Below are 15850 nucleotides of genomic sequence, written 5' to 3'. Positions count from 1 at the left end.
GAGGATTGATCAGCAGGTCCCTGCTGAGCTGCTTGTATGTAACACGGCAGCATCCACACCATGCTCCCTGCACCTTAGCACTGTCCTCCCTTCCCCCAACCTACCTTCATCATTACCGCATTATATATTTTCCTTTCATAAAAAGGGGAGTGTGCACTGGGGGTTTTTTTTTTTGTTTTTTTTTTACCCCCACAGGGGTGTGTTTTTTTTTTTTTTTTTTTTTTTTATTTCTTTTTGTTTCATTCATTACATCCAGTCCTACCGGAGCTCTGCGTCGAGACAAGACCTAGGACAAGAATCCGGCAGACGGAGAGAAAAGCAAGTCTTTATTGATGGTGAGGACCAAAAGGATCTCAATTGGGCGTCACAAGAACGGACAGGTTTATCCAGCAAGAGAGGGGGGGGAGAAGAAGCAAAGACAGCCATCCCCCCCTCCCTCTCCATCCCCAGCCCTCCTCCCCCCTTTTCTCTTGAGGATTTTCCTTGCATCTGGATCCCAGTGGAAAGAGAGGAGAGAAGATGACCACGGTTGGGAAAGATGGTGGTGGAACACCGCACATGCAGTATGTTGGGCCGTACCGGCTTGAGAAGACACTGGGAAAGGGGCAGACAGGTGAGTGCTGCCGGAAACAAAGATGTAGGAGGGAGGACTGGGTGGGAGCGATCCATGATTCCCTGGGAGGACCTGTGATCAAAAATGCTCTTCACGGTGCTGGAAAATGCCCTTTTACATAAGCCAATAAAATCCTGCAGGCTGGCTTCCCTAGACAGCTAGTGGAGGCTTATGGGCCTGGAGTGGGGTGGAGACAACCATTATTTAATCCAAAGATATGTAGAAACTTCCAAGATGTCCTAGTTCAAGGGACAGTAGTAACGTCTTGGGTGTCACGAGAGGACAGAGCTAGACAAGCCGCCGGGGCAGCGACACTTCAGAAACTGATCTGTCATGTAGACACCGGGATGCGTCCACTCTTCGCAGAAGTCACGAAATACATCTCTAGAAGTGCACTGTCATTGCACCTTCGCTGCTTTAGAAACGCACTTAGGGCTGTAAACTTTGTCATACGTGAATATCGCGCCACGGCCCCTACGACAGATGACTTATTACATGGGTTGTAGTTCGCCGGACCTTTATGACCATTATAATATTCGGTGCGCTTACTCCCGTTTGTACACTGTGATTGAGAAACGTTGCGTTATATTTTGTGTAGGGCTAGTTCTCAGGACGGGATAGACCTGGGAGAGAGCTGACAATTGCCTTTGTTTGCTTGCAGGGTATTTTGTAGTGAGTAGTGACAGTACACAGTGACCGAGGAACCTCCATCCGTACCCGTCCTATAGGCTTTACTAACCTCGTAGTAATGATATATTTACCATGCCGACCCTCCGGGCCAACTTTCTGTAAGCGACCCATCTGCATTGCAGAACTACAACTCCCAGCATTTTGGTGGACGACACCGGATCCATCCTAAACTTGCTTAGAGAAACCATTCCTAAAATATGTCCCGTCCGTATCTGCTTTGCTTACTAGGCATACTATTTTCCCTGACAGTAGAGTTTGTCTATGGGATGGGGTGACTGATTAATGTGCGTTCCCATTATCGTGACTATGTCTGTCGTGTGTCGATTTTCCGTATATAGGGTTGAATGGCGCCTGTTGTTCTCTGTTATCAGCCATGTAGGATTGACTGACGAGAAGTTCAGTATAAATGTTTGCCCCTTGATCGTATCTTTAGATCTTATCTTATGTCCGTGTGTAGGAACCGCTAGCGACATTGGATATTGGGCGGCCTATTTATATACCAAACTTTTCTAAAGTGCTGACAGACCGTCAGGTAGGCGGCTGTTGTACAGTATACGGCTTTTCTCGTAGTAGGGGCATTTAGACTGTACGGTATTATAAGGGCAGATGTGCATGGCCGTGTGTAGACCGCTCTCATTGACATGCACTGGTGACGACGACATCAAACATAGACCGGCTTCCCTTCTGCTATGGTTGGCCCGGTCATATAGGTGAATCTGAGCGATCTCGTGATTTCACATTAGAGGCTGGCGCTGCTCTACACACTGGCAGTGCAAGGGTAAATTCTCATTTTGACAGCGATGGTAGCATGCCTGCTTGCGTCTTGCCATCCGTCATACAGGGGAACAATAGCCACAGCTCAGATCCTCAAGGGCTTGGTGAAGGGGGGATGTGTCGTGTCCAAGGAGGACTAGGGGATAGCAGGGTACAGCCATTTATTTGTCTTTTTTTCTGTAGAAGGAGAAGCAGGTGTTGCGACTGACCGGTGTGTAATTAGCCCGGGGCAATTATTCAGCTGAGACTCGCAGGCAACGTGAAAATGATCCATATGCCCCCCTTCTGTCAGTTCACACACAAAGGCAGATGACCCGCTCCCCCCTTCACAAAGACACACACACAATATGTCAGGACATATCGCCTCAGAGATACACCTCTCACCTCTGCCGAATATATAGACACCAAATACACACACATCTAATTGTCTTCTAACAAACAAAGGCCTGGATGGCACCTCCGACCTGCTATACCGTACTACTGTGCTCAGATAGTGCTGCTATATAGACGGAAGAGATAGATATTAAAGAACATAGCTGAATAGATAGATAGATAGATAGATAGATAGATAGATAGGAGATAGATAGATGATAGATAGATAGATAGATAGATAGATAGATAGATATAGATAGATAGATAGATAGATAGATAGATAGATAGATAGATACAGTAGATATGATATAGATAGATAGATAGATAAATAGATATTAGAGATAGATAGATAGATAGATAGATACAGTAGATATGATATAGATAGATAGATAGATAGATAGATAGATAGATATGTGATAGAAAGATTTGTAGATATAATCTTAGACACATAAGTATAAGAGAGATATGGAATGAATAGATAATAGAATGATAGATAGATAGATAGATAGATAGATAGATAGATAGATAGATAGATGATAGATAGATAGATAGATAGATAGATAGATGATAGATAGATAGATGATAGATAGATAGATAGATAGATAGATAGATAGATAGATAGATAGATAGATAGATGATAGATAGATAGGTGTAACCATACATACAAGGATATAAGAGAGATGCTCAATGAATGAATGACAAAAAAAAATCTCCCGGGGCTTATTCGTGTCAAGTCTTCCAATTTTACAAGCGCCATGACGGATCCATTGTGATCCATTGTGTTGTGGATCCTGCCGACGCTATTGGTTCGGTAGAATATTGTAGCAGTATGTAGTATGAGAGAAGAACTAATGGACGTGTGAGCATAGCCTTAGTGGAGTCTCCTACTAGCCTGGCTACTGAGTACAGGAAGTCTGAGGTATATAGTATACGGCTCCCTCCGCAATCACAAATTTCCCTCAGATATATGTCATTCTAATAAGCTGCTGAAATATTTAGGTAGGCCGTAAATGTGCAGATGTTTTACCATCACCAGCAGGAGATAAGACATCTGCCCATCTTATGGGTCCCTCTATGCCACAGTAGCGCTCGCCGGTTCCTTATACGATCTATACGTTGCTTATGTCAGGAGTGAAGGATGTTGGTAACTTAGAGAGTCTCCATCGGTCAGAAGTTTTTGTTATATAGTCCACGCTGGCTCCATAACTGAGAACTCTTTGACTAACCTGTCCAGTTCTTCCATAAACTTGCATGCTTGGATCGGTCTAAAGTGCGTGTTGTTTCAGTAGACTAGGGGGAAACATGGCTGCCAAACACCTCAGGCATTCTCTGAGGAACTGAAGATAGGGCAACGTGTCAAGTCCGTCATTGGGCAGGCGCCATAGATCCTCCTGCAATGTCTATAGCAGGGGAATTTATCTGGAACATTCTCCTTCTTTCCATTAGATTATTCTTTCTTCAATACAAGCCAACCATGCCGGATATCATGGACGTCGGTGATTTCCAAGCAATGGGATCAGTCAGCCATTATTCATGTCTATGGTTAAAGGGGTTTCCTTATCCATAATTCAAGGGTTATGGTATATGGCAGTCCCATAGAAGGAAAAGACGTGGCAGTCATGCATACTTGATAATCTTGGGTGTCCCATCAGGTGTCCCAGCGATCAGACCCTTATTCCCTATCCTGTGCTGTGAATAGGAAGAACCTTTTAAGTTAAAGTGGTGTCCTGACTATAAACATTAATGGCTTATACATAAGACATTACGTAAGTGTTTGATCATCGAGGGTCCAACCATTAGGACCCACGATCATGTCTAGAGTGAGGGTCACCATCCCCCAGCAGCCACATCCAAGCACTCCCATGGTACCACAGTTGGCTATAGACATTGGATCTGACCACCATAGACCTCATGGGTAAAAAAAGGATACCGTGCCGTCCATCATGTATCCTGATTTTTTGGGATCCTCTCACGGTGCAGGGTTGCGAAGTACATATTAGGAGTCCTATCTGCAAGAGCAGTGCTGTAGAGAGTTAAAGGCCCGCCCCCAGTGCACCCACTGCCTCATTTACATAACACACTGAAGTTGTTTTACTCCACATCTATAAACGTGACATACATTACATAGGTACAATGTTTATCACTGTAGTAGGCTGTGTATCATGGCGGAGGCAGCTGCGGGAGGTGTTAGACGCCCTGTTAGACACATTACGGTGCTATGTCTATGTTTACTAGTCTACGGCTTACATAGGAAAAAACGACCTTTAATATCCTAAAAAAATCCTTTCCTGGTGAGGGATCGCATACAGTGACATTCCTCCTCAGCAGGTGCAGCAGTCACTGCAGTTTAGACTTTTGTCCTTGGGTAATATTATTTTAAGAATGACCTCCTGGAAACATTCACACCTGTGCACATATCCATTACCTTCATATACCTTTGTGCATGTATTCTCTAAAGGCCTCCCGATAATATCCGACTGTTCTGCAGATGCTGATTCCCATTCTTTCAGGACAGGAACTGTTCGTAGGAATGAATGAATATAGAGTATTACACTGTATATATATATATATATATATATATATATATATATATATATATATATACTGTGTATATATATATATATATTTCAAGGAGATATTATAGAATGGCATGCAATGAAATTTATTACTGAGGTCATCCATATGAAGTCTAGTAGAGCAGATCATATCTAAAGTATAAATCTTATCTATATAGTTGTAAATTTTGAGTTAATGTTTAGGATTCTCATTTTTTAGCTGGGATGGAGATTACCGTACATACTTAAAGAGGACCTTTCACCACCTGGGGCACATGCGGTTTTATATACCGCTAGAATTCAGCGCACTGTCGGCTTTCCCTTTCTGTGCCCCCGGTGAAGAGCTATTGGTGCCGGTACCGTAGCTCTTCACTGTCAGAAGGGCGTTTCTGACAGTCAGCGTCTATAGCACTGTACTGTGAGAGGGGGCGTTGTTTACCGCACAGTGATGACGCCTAGTGGTAAGGAACGCCCCCAGTACTCGTCTATGGACAAGTACTATCAGGAGTGGAGAGAGGCGTTCCTCACCGCTCTCACAGTACAGCGTTATAGACGCTACTGTGAGGAATGGCGTTCTTGACTGACAGAAACACCCTTCTGACAGTGAAGAGCTACGGTACCGGCACCGATAGCTCCTCACTGGGGGCACAGAACGGCGGTGTATAAAACTGCACGTGCCCCAGGAGGTGAAGGGTCCTCTTTATGCTGAGTTCACATGGGGTTTTTTTGGACCGGATATTGATGTGGAATCCGCCTCAGAATCTGGCTCCAAAAAACGCATTCCATGGGAGCCATTCACTTATTTTTTCCACTAGTGGTTTTTAGCTGCTCGCGGAAACAATAAGTGAGTTGCCCTGTCTTGACACAGATTCTGTAGCTGAATCCGCCGTGGCGTCCGTGGTGCGAGACTCCTTCCCGACTAGGCCCATTCTTTTGGGCCTAATCCGGAGCGGAATGCCGCGACTGGATGCCGGTACACTGCATCGTCATCCAGTCGCGGCTAGCAGCAGGAGGCGTTTCTTGGACTGGATTCTGAGGCGGCTTCCCGCTTCAAAATCCGGTCCAAAAAACCCCCGTGTGAACCCGGCTTAAGTGTCTCATTCTCTCGAGATCCTATATGGTAGGTCTCAGGTAGGGGACACCTTTTTGTCAAGGAATCCTTTCAAAAGTATAAATCGTCCAAAACAGAGAACTCCTTTTAGGGTCCATTCAAACAGCGTAAAGTGGCACGATAGAATCAGCGCTGAAAAAAAGACTCCCATTGACTTCAATGGGTTCTGCACGGAAAACGGAACCCATTGAAGTCAACGGGAGTCTTTTTTTAGCGCTGATTCTGACGCGAGTTGTGAATATGTGCCGGGGCCCCACGTAGAAAATTCCATCCACACATTAAAGCAAAATACCCCCAGAGGAAATATTGAGGCACGTTTTTGGAATTCACAAGCATGTCAATCATGTATACCTACAGAAACGCTGGTAGTTTTCGTATTGGTACGAAGAGGAAACGCGGCAGACTTTCTTCGAAAAGCGGTGCCTTTTTCCCCCGCAGCGTTTTTGCGCTGTGAGACCTTAGTATAGCACAACTCGTGCTCTGTCTGGCAGACCTCATATTGCCATGTATTATATAGTCTTGAATTTGATGGGCATGTGTAAGGATTTATTCAGACTCTGTGGTTAAGTGCGGTTAAAACGACATCAGAACCCCACATGTGTTGTCAGATTTTTTTCTTATACAGTTGCCGTTTTTACAGGAAAAATAAATTTATCTAACTTTTTTTATCTGTCGAAAACAAAAAAGACACCAAAAACTGTGACAAACCCCCATTCTTTTCTTGCCCAATTTTTTTTTTACGGTTTTATCCACACCCAACTATACTGTCTATACTAGAGATGAGAAAGTAGTATTCGATAGAATATCTCGCTCCCATAGGAATGCGTGTAAGCGGCCGAACACCAAGGGGTTAAGCGCAGTGAATATTTGATGCACTTTACCCCTTGGTGTTCGGCCGCTTACACGCATTCCTATGGGAGCGAGGTATTCGATCGAATACTACTTGCTCATCTCTAGTCTATACTGTAATATTACTGACAGCGTATGACCATCTGGATATCACTAGCGGCTTCCTGAGCCCGGTTCATAGCCATTATTGGTGACTTCAGGGTTCATCCAAATGGGACTAGGACGCCATGATAGCCTGGTCTGCTTTTATCGATGGTCGCTTACAACAGTTTTTTTTCCATAATATAATAAGGAGGGTTTTAATAATGTGACAATTTTGAGGACTCTCATAGATGTCGCGTTAGGCCGAAGCCTAAAACTCTCATATATAATACACATTTCTGCAGCTTTTATCATTTGTGTTTCGTCGCTTAGCTAAGGAGCAGACATCCGCACCCGCTGTATGGGCGAGGCCTTATACAGATAATTATATATAAGAAGCCGTGTATCTCCTTATTAGGCCTGTTTGCTGATTCACTTGTACTATATTATTTGGGTAATTGAAGTCTCCGCCTGTCGTTGACGTCTGGTGGATCCCATAAGCCAAGCGCTTGTTCTGCATTTGGAAAATCACTACAATATACTAATCTATATTTTAGTGCCCTTTTCTTGTCCCGGTAGCCTTTACATTTTCTTCCTACAGTAAATCCTTATTTATCAGAATCAGGCGGCACCGAGAAATAAGCGCTGGCACCATCTCAAATGTCAAATTTCAACATGTTTGTTTCCATTCCCATATTAATACTGGTATACATTTCACCCAGATGAAGCAGAAGGAATTCTGTTGACATTCGTAGAAAAAGCTGATTACTTCCACCACGGTGGGGCTGTAAAAGCTCACATTTACATTTTTGCCCCCAAGCCACTCTTCCTTTTTTCTAGCCCATACCTCCATGGTGTTTGTAGCTCTCTGTGGTTCCAGACCCCTGCTGCACCCCATCTGCACTGAATCAATGCACTAAATTGGTTCAGCCTTTAGTAAGATGAAGGCTAATGCCGAAATAAGAAAGTATTGACACCTAAAAAGCTACCAAGCGAGCGAGGCGACATCTGTCGCAAGTTTACGTCTTCTTGGCAGTGGACAAAACCTGGCCAAGACGTGCTTGAGGCCGAGACTGCACATTATCAAAAAGCAGCTTTTTTTGTTATTCATTTTTCGTGTCCGTCTTGCACCCGAGGGACAATTATCTTCTCTGATCACAGATACGTTTCGGTGTATGGAGACATCCGTAAAAACGGCCAGAAATAGGGCAGTATTTATAGTCGTGTGAATGTAGCCTTAGACTAAAGCCCCACACGGCGTCAATGGCGAGGCAAAAACCTTGGCATTTTACAATCCCTGCAAAATGGATGGCGAATCTCATCCACACATTGAAAAAAAATAGCCAGAGCAGAAACGCTACGACTTCCAAAACTGTTGGAAATCGCAACATGTCAATTATATCTACGGAAATTCTGGCGGTTTCCCTATAGGTATAATGGAAGCAGAAAGTCTGCAGAGGAAAACTCGGTGGACTTTGTGTGATAAGTACACAATGCGTTTCCGTTGCAGGTTATCCCTCAGCACTTTTTGGGTGCGGTTTGCTACGTGAGGCCTCACCCTTGGTTCACATCTGCGTTTGGTAATCCGTTTGGGGAGTCCCTATGCAGACTCCTCCGAACAGATCACCAACGCAGATGTGAACAAGACCTTAGATTTATACTTCTCAAGGGTTGAGCCGATCTTGAGATTTCAGGATCGATTTTAAAATCTGATTTCCGGTCACTTTCCAGCCGATCCCAATTGTGAAATTTACTCGATCGACGATCGGGATCCGATCTTTCCCGATCGCTCAACCCTAATTGTATATTATATATACAGTGGGGTTGAGCCAATCTTGAGATTTCAAAATCCGATTTCCGATCATTTTCCATTTAATAGAACATAGAATTTCTGGGGCCATTTTCATTGATCCTTCAATAGACTCAAGTCTATGAGGCATCCTTGAAAACAGGTTACCCTCGAGTGTACAAAACTTAAGACGTTCATCTGAATACGCTCTTAGACTTCTCCTCTGGATCATAGAGAGTATCCCAAATGGGAGATTCCTCTCTGGATATCCACCAACCCTAACATGGCATTCATGACTCCATATTGATATATAAAACCGTACCTTACACTATTGATTTTCAATAGCTCCAAAGGCCAATATAGACTATTTTAGCTTATTATTGGTACCTTTTATGTGCCACTAAAGTGCATGACAAATGTCAACTTTATTATAGTCATTCCACCAGGGCACCACCAGGGCACCCAACTAGGCAAATACTGATGTATTCCGAAAGTAAAACCTCTTCGTACCAACCTCTTGTTAACAATGTCCTGCCTACACCGATATATATCATCCATAGTATATGGCACCTTAAGGATAGGTTTACCAAAAACATACACCCCTTTCTCACTTGCCCACACATAGCCATGAGAAGTGATATATATTGTTTCCCCCGATGGCAGCCGTTTGGGTCCAATCCTTTTGTTCTCGGGGAGATAAGAGGTGCGAGGCTACGGCCCCCTCCCCTCTCCCAATTCAGAACACTTGGAGCCTATGTATATGTGTATATAGGGGGGTCAGTAGAGATAGCTGTTGACTGACAGCTAATATATGCGCTCGGCCAGTCTTAGTCATCCGTCTATTCATCCTCTCCTACTTTAAATACAAATGTCTTACGATAACCGGCGCCGCCGCCTACCTCATCATATGTGAATAGGACGTGTGCACGAAAGGCGACATCCATGGGGCATGCTGTGTCGGGACTTTGCTTTCGGTGACATTGGGAGAATATCACAATGGGGAGAGGTCCCGCATTCACACACTTACTACGACGTAGATGGTTTCTCCTAGCAACTAAGGGGATGTCCTGCCGCTGTCACAGCTACAATAAGCAGATTTAGCAGCAAAGAATGAAAAGGACCATCTAAGGAAGGGCAGATACGTGCAGAAGGTCTCTTCTTTATCTTAAGAACAAACACCTTCAGATAGAGACAGCTGCTGACATGTTTTTCAGTTCAGATATTAAAGGGACACTCCACCCAAAACTAATATCTACTATGTGCTCTATTAGGATTAGGCACCACGTTGCAGATTTTGCTGCGATTTTTTGACGTGGATTGAGAAGAAGGGAGAACTCTAAAAACTTCCTATATATTTCCCATTCCTTGTGTTGCCACTCTTGACTTTGGCTCCAAAAAACACTAGGGAAAGTTGGGTCAGTTAATATTTGCAGGTCGGTGGGGGGGTGAGGCCTGGTTCATATTTTCGATCAGGGAGTCCACTTTGGGCCTCCTGAATGGAACCCTATACGCATAAAAAAGCAGTTACCTTAGGAAATCGGTGGACCCCATAGACTATAATGGAGTTCGTGAGGTTTCCGCTTTTCAATCTGATAGGGGAACGGAATGACCCGAATGCAGGTGTTAACCAGACCCGAGTGCTCAGGCTGTTTAGGAGATTTTGGTCCTCTGTTCTGAATGGGGAGGTAGTCAAGCCGTGGTTGGGCAACGTTCACTTTATTCATTTCAATGGAGGTACCAGATATTGTTGAGATCTCCAGCACTCCCAATGTAGTAAAGGGAGCCATGTGCGTGATACCCATCCAATGCTCCATTTCGAGAAACATAAATCACCCGATCGCCTGATCTGTGGGGACCTGAGCACCGATGTGCAAGTTCATAGGGGATAAATTGCCCAGATGAGAAAACCCCGTAATGGTTGGCATATGTATCTTCCTAACCCCCATACACATGCATCTGTACATGAAGAGAAGAATAACCGGGCACCTAAAATCCAACATGCCCGATTCCTGTTCCTAGTTACTGTGCCAATTCGGGACACCCCAGTACTCATTAGATGGTCACCCAATGCCGCAGAAATCTTCAAGTTCTCTTGACATTGATTTAATGTGTATGGTCAACCTTAGTCTTTGCTTACCAGGGAATGCAATGAGAAGGGGGAGTCTATAAAAAAAATCAAAATGTCCTATTCTAGTACAATCCACAGATCCCATAATAATGGGGGGGGGGGGGATAAAACCCTGAAGAGTCCTTCATTTGTTAAAGTGGAGGGGCTTGGGGATGTAATGGAGAGATAAAGGGCAACAACCTGACCCCGGGGCCGTTCTCTCTATGGCACGCACAGCGGCTGTCATTGATATTTTTTCCCCAGGCTCCGACGTGAATAAACTGTATATTTTTCCGCCTATTATAATCTGACAGGCACATGTCATAGAGGATCACTGTGCAGCCATCATCTATGGCCCTGACATGTGTTTCCCCTTTAAGGACCATAGGAAGTGACTGGAACATACATGAAATGTATTGAACGTGATCCATTTCCATTCATCCGTCTGGAGCGTTGCATGGGGTGGCCTCATTGTTTGACAGCACCGCTGGATCGGGTTTCCCATTAATGATGATGGTAACACAAACAGAGGGGACTTGCTGAAGCAGCATTAGGAAAGCCTTTGCCCGGTCTCATCATCTTTCACGCTCCCCCCTCCTATAATACTAAGGGTATAATACAGGCCAGCCACAACAGGATGTTACCAAATAACATAGTGCCCTTTCGGAACCCTGGCTGCCCTTTACGCCTCAAACCACTTAGCTATACATACTTGTCTGTGCCACTGGACGGTTTCCGGCTACAGCACAGACGCCTGGTTTTGTCGTTCGCTCCTATCACAATAGCTGCCATTGTTTATCTTTAAGGATCAGTATTCCTCACCCCCCCTCCTAGTCGTCCCGCGAAATTCACAGCCCCCTGAAATGACGCATTGCTTGTTTAGCTCAAAGACGATATAGAATGTAGGGAGTGTCAGTGTTTCCATTTGGATTTTCCTCGCAGATCACAATCCAAGCAGGAGTACACGACTGTAGAGTATACGACTGTAGCCTATGGCTAGAGTATACAACTGTAGTATATGGCTAGAGTATACGACTGTAGCCTATGGCTAGAGTATACGACTGTAGTATATGGCTAGAGTATACAACTGTAGTATATGGCTAGAGTATACGACTGTAGCCTATGGCTAGAGTATACGACTGTAGTATATGGCTAGAGTATACAACTGTAGTATATGGCTAGAGTATACGACCGTAGCATATGGCTAGAGTATACGACTGTAGTATATGGCTAGAGTATACAACTGTAGTATATGGCTAGAGTATACGACTGTAGTATATGGCTAGAGTATACAACTGTAGTATATGGCTAGAGTATATGACCGTAGCCTATGGCTAGAGTATACAACTGTAGCATATGACTAGAGTATACGACTGTAGCCTATGGCTAGAGTATACGACTGTAGTATATGGCTAGAGTATACGACTGTAGCCTATGGCTAGAGTATACGACTGTAGTATATGGCTAGAGTATACGACTGTAGCCTATGGCTAGAGTATACAACTGTAGTATATGGCTAGAGTATATGACCGTAGCCTATGGCTAGAGTATACAACTGTAGCATATGACTAGAGTATACGACTGTAGCATATGACTAGAGTATACGACCGTAGCCTATGGCTAGAGTATATGACTGTAGTATATGGCGTTTTTTTTTTTTCCCCTAATGTGACAATAGCAGGAACATCACGCCGGTTGTAGATTACTAGAAGTAAGAAATCCAGGGAACCTCTTGAGAGAAGATTAAGAGGACGGGCTCGGAAAGGCCTGGTTTTGGTGTAATTACTGCGTAATACCAAGGACAGGCGACTTCTGCAAGAGGTGACCTTCTGACTCCAGATTAGCAGATAATCTGGGGACACATTGCGCGTCTGCGTTGCTCACCGGGTCTTCTCTAGCCGAGACAGTGGGGGGATCTCTAACCCCGTACGTAAAGCGCAGGACATATATATATGTGACCAGAAACCTATAGAAGCAAATCTGCTTCTAAATCTCTCGCCCACTTATCTGCTTTTACAGCTTCGCTTTTACTGTAAGAGGCTCTATGATGTCATAGCAGCTGATCGCAGCCAATGAGATCTCTCCGTTACGCAGCTTTCCATCAAGTCCCCGAGCTGGCAGAAGAGAGGAGAGGGGAGAATTCACTATGGAGGCGTAAATCACTGTTCCAGGCCTCCCATTACAGACAGCAGCAGGATTTTTGTTTTTTACGCTTTTTTTTAATTTTATTTCCGTAATGATAGCGCATTAGTGTTATTGGCAGATTGGACTATTTGATACGTAGAGAAAAACTATGTTTTTTTAAGAACCGGATTCACCAGTTCACTATAACCAGTGGGCAACACTAAATATGTCAATTTTGTGATGGAGGGGTCCCCTTCTTTCGTATATTATATATGTAATGGCAGTGCCGCACGTAAAAAAGAGGGGACCTCATTGCAAAGGTCAAATTTGGACAATTATTGTGTATGTGTCTGGTATTTGTTTGCCCCTCGCCATTACCCTCAACCTAAAAGTAGCCCCGTATCTCTATAGTATATACGACCTTGCGGCCTGGAACTTTTCATGCTTTATTTCCTCCCATAACACGACGTCATGTATAGGATTATTGCAATGTGGAAAATCCGATTTTCTCTGCGTTGTATACGATGCCTCTGTAGTACGCAGACGGTGTGTGTCTATACCATGGTGCCTGCACGGGTCCTTGTCACTGCTCAGCACTGCAGAGTTATATATAGAGCCTGTATCTGCAGTCTCAGTGCTGCCTCCGTGCACTAGGATTACAGAGACCGATGGAGGTCAGGCTCATACAAAGCAGGATTAACTCCTTCCACAGCGGACAACTGCAGATTCTCCATTCATTTCACGACTTCTCTTTCTCACCCGTCCGCTCCGTCATTTTTTTCAATGTAATATATAGAGATTTGCTTAATATTCAGCAAACGGTGAGGAAAACTGAGGTCAGACTAGTCACTGTTAATGGATTAATTGTAATTAGCAATATTAACAACGAGTAGCGGCAGGGGTTAAGAGGTCATTACTATATCCTATATGGGGTCCACTTATTTGGGCTGTCTCCTTTACTTGTGAAGGTCTAGGGCACGTGTAGGGAACCTTCGGCTCTCCAGCTGCTGCGAAACTACAACTCCCAACATGCTCCATTCACTTCCATGGGAGTTCCAAGAACAGCAGAGCAAGTATGCATGCTGGGAGTTGTAGTTTTGCAACAGCTGGAGAGCCAAAGGTTACCGACCCCTGGTTAGGGGGTCACTGTTTCTCCTTGGTATGGGGGCACTCGTCCACATTACATCTGTTTCTCGTTGTTGAGATAAGAAGTCGTCCTAGGACTTCTGGACCCAATGCAATATCTGTAATGGGGCCCCCACTTCTTATTTGCTATTGGTAATACTGGTGTCTTATTACCTTTGGGCCCCTTCATCCTCCAGGGCCCAGTAGTGATGGCTCCCTCTCTCTAGCTACGCTTGACTCTCGTCCAGGGGGACAAACGTTTCCTCCTTAGCACCACCTTTAATAGCAAAGGTCCTGCGTTCAGGACCCTGGACAGCAATTGACATAGGTGTAGTCTGCTAGATAGAAAGTGAGACATGGACTCCGTAGGTTATGTAAGGAATATGCCATTACTAACCGATAAATATAAGGAGGAGATCCGAATCCAATATATTTTCCGATTTCTCATATCTGAAGCACTCGGCAGGTAGATAAGCGGTATGGCGAACCACTATGCCCATTATTGACCCTATAAGTAGTCCTTCGCCCACTTCTTTTTTTGGTGGGTCTTCCAGATTCTCCATGGAGTGTGTATGGCCCGATTTGGGCCATTCCATTCCCCTATCCACATGAAATATGCGGAGAGAAACATCCTGAAAGCAGTGCTTTTCTCTCCGCATTTTCGTGCGGAAACCACACGGACCCCATTATAGTCTATGGGGTCCGCCGGTTTCCATAAGGTAACCGCTTTTTTATATGGATAGGTTTCCATTCAAGGGGCTACCCAAGTGGGCTCCCAAACGCAGATGTGAAGCGGGCCTATGATATCTGCGATTCTCCCCATCCATGTTGTTGCTGGCTAGACTCAGCCATCCCATGATTATCATGGTGTTATGTAACTATTGCGCTGATCCCTGCACATCGTATAAGCGTCTTTGCGTCCATCATGACTTGCATCAGTCGCCAACCACAGTATCGTGACCTGATGTCCGTAGTGACTAGAGCTACAGAGCGGAGGACTAGGACAGGATTCATAAGGCATGGATCATAGGAAGCCGTCCTCTTGGATATGTGGCAGCATTTTCTAGCTTATTCAGATTTTTTTCTCCAAAAAACTTGAAGAAAAGATAAAGCTTCATCCGTATGTGCACCGTGCACACAGCTCTGTCTCGCATATACAATATGCTGTGAAAAGTTATGTTAAACATATCCATAGGGCTCTATAGACCCGAAGGTGACACAAAAAGTGTTCTCCTGGCCTCTGTTGGGCTGGTGTATGACAGTATACAGAGTATACAGATAACCACCATGCAGTATACTTCCTATTAAAGGGGTATCTTGTAGAGATGAGCGAGTACTGTTCAGATCAGCCGATCCGAACAGCACGCTCGCATAGAAATGAATGGACGTAGCCGGCACGCGGGGGGTTAAGCGGCCGGCCGCCGTCAAAGCGGAAGTACCAGGTGCATCCATTCATTTCTATGGAGCGTGCTGTTCGGATCGGCTGATCCGAACAGTACTCGCTCATCTCTAGTATCTTGGTAAAACCATCGACTGAACCATTGGGAGACCCACTGATCATGAAAAGGCAGAAGGGGGGAGTCCTCTCGAATGGAGCTTCGTTGTTCGCTTCTGCCCCATTAAGTTTTATGGGACTGGCAGAGCTGCACTCTTCTTCTAT

General features: G+C 44.6%; 1 protein-coding gene across 8 annotated transcripts in view; it reads left to right on the top strand.

Moving 5' to 3' along the window:
- Positions 1 to 214: 214 nt before the first annotated feature.
- Positions 215 to 15850, top strand: part of BRSK2 (BR serine/threonine kinase 2) — a 98975-nt gene continuing 83339 nt past the window's right edge. For all 8 annotated transcript variants that reach the window (XM_075281373.1, XM_075281374.1, XM_075281371.1 and 5 more), the window contains exon 1: positions 215 to 613. In XM_075281373.1, coding sequence (XP_075137474.1) covers positions 520 to 613 — 94 coding nt within the window. In that variant the 5' untranslated portion in view covers positions 215 to 519. The remainder of the gene's footprint in view (positions 614 to 15850) is intronic.

The sequence above is a fragment of the Leptodactylus fuscus genome, chromosome 7, assembly GCF_031893055.1.
Source record: "Leptodactylus fuscus isolate aLepFus1 chromosome 7, aLepFus1.hap2, whole genome shotgun sequence".
NCBI classification, from domain to species: Eukaryota; Metazoa; Chordata; class Amphibia; order Anura; family Leptodactylidae; genus Leptodactylus; species Leptodactylus fuscus.
Note: the sequence above shows the minus strand (reverse complement) of the source record. Positions and strands in the feature narration are given on the sequence as shown.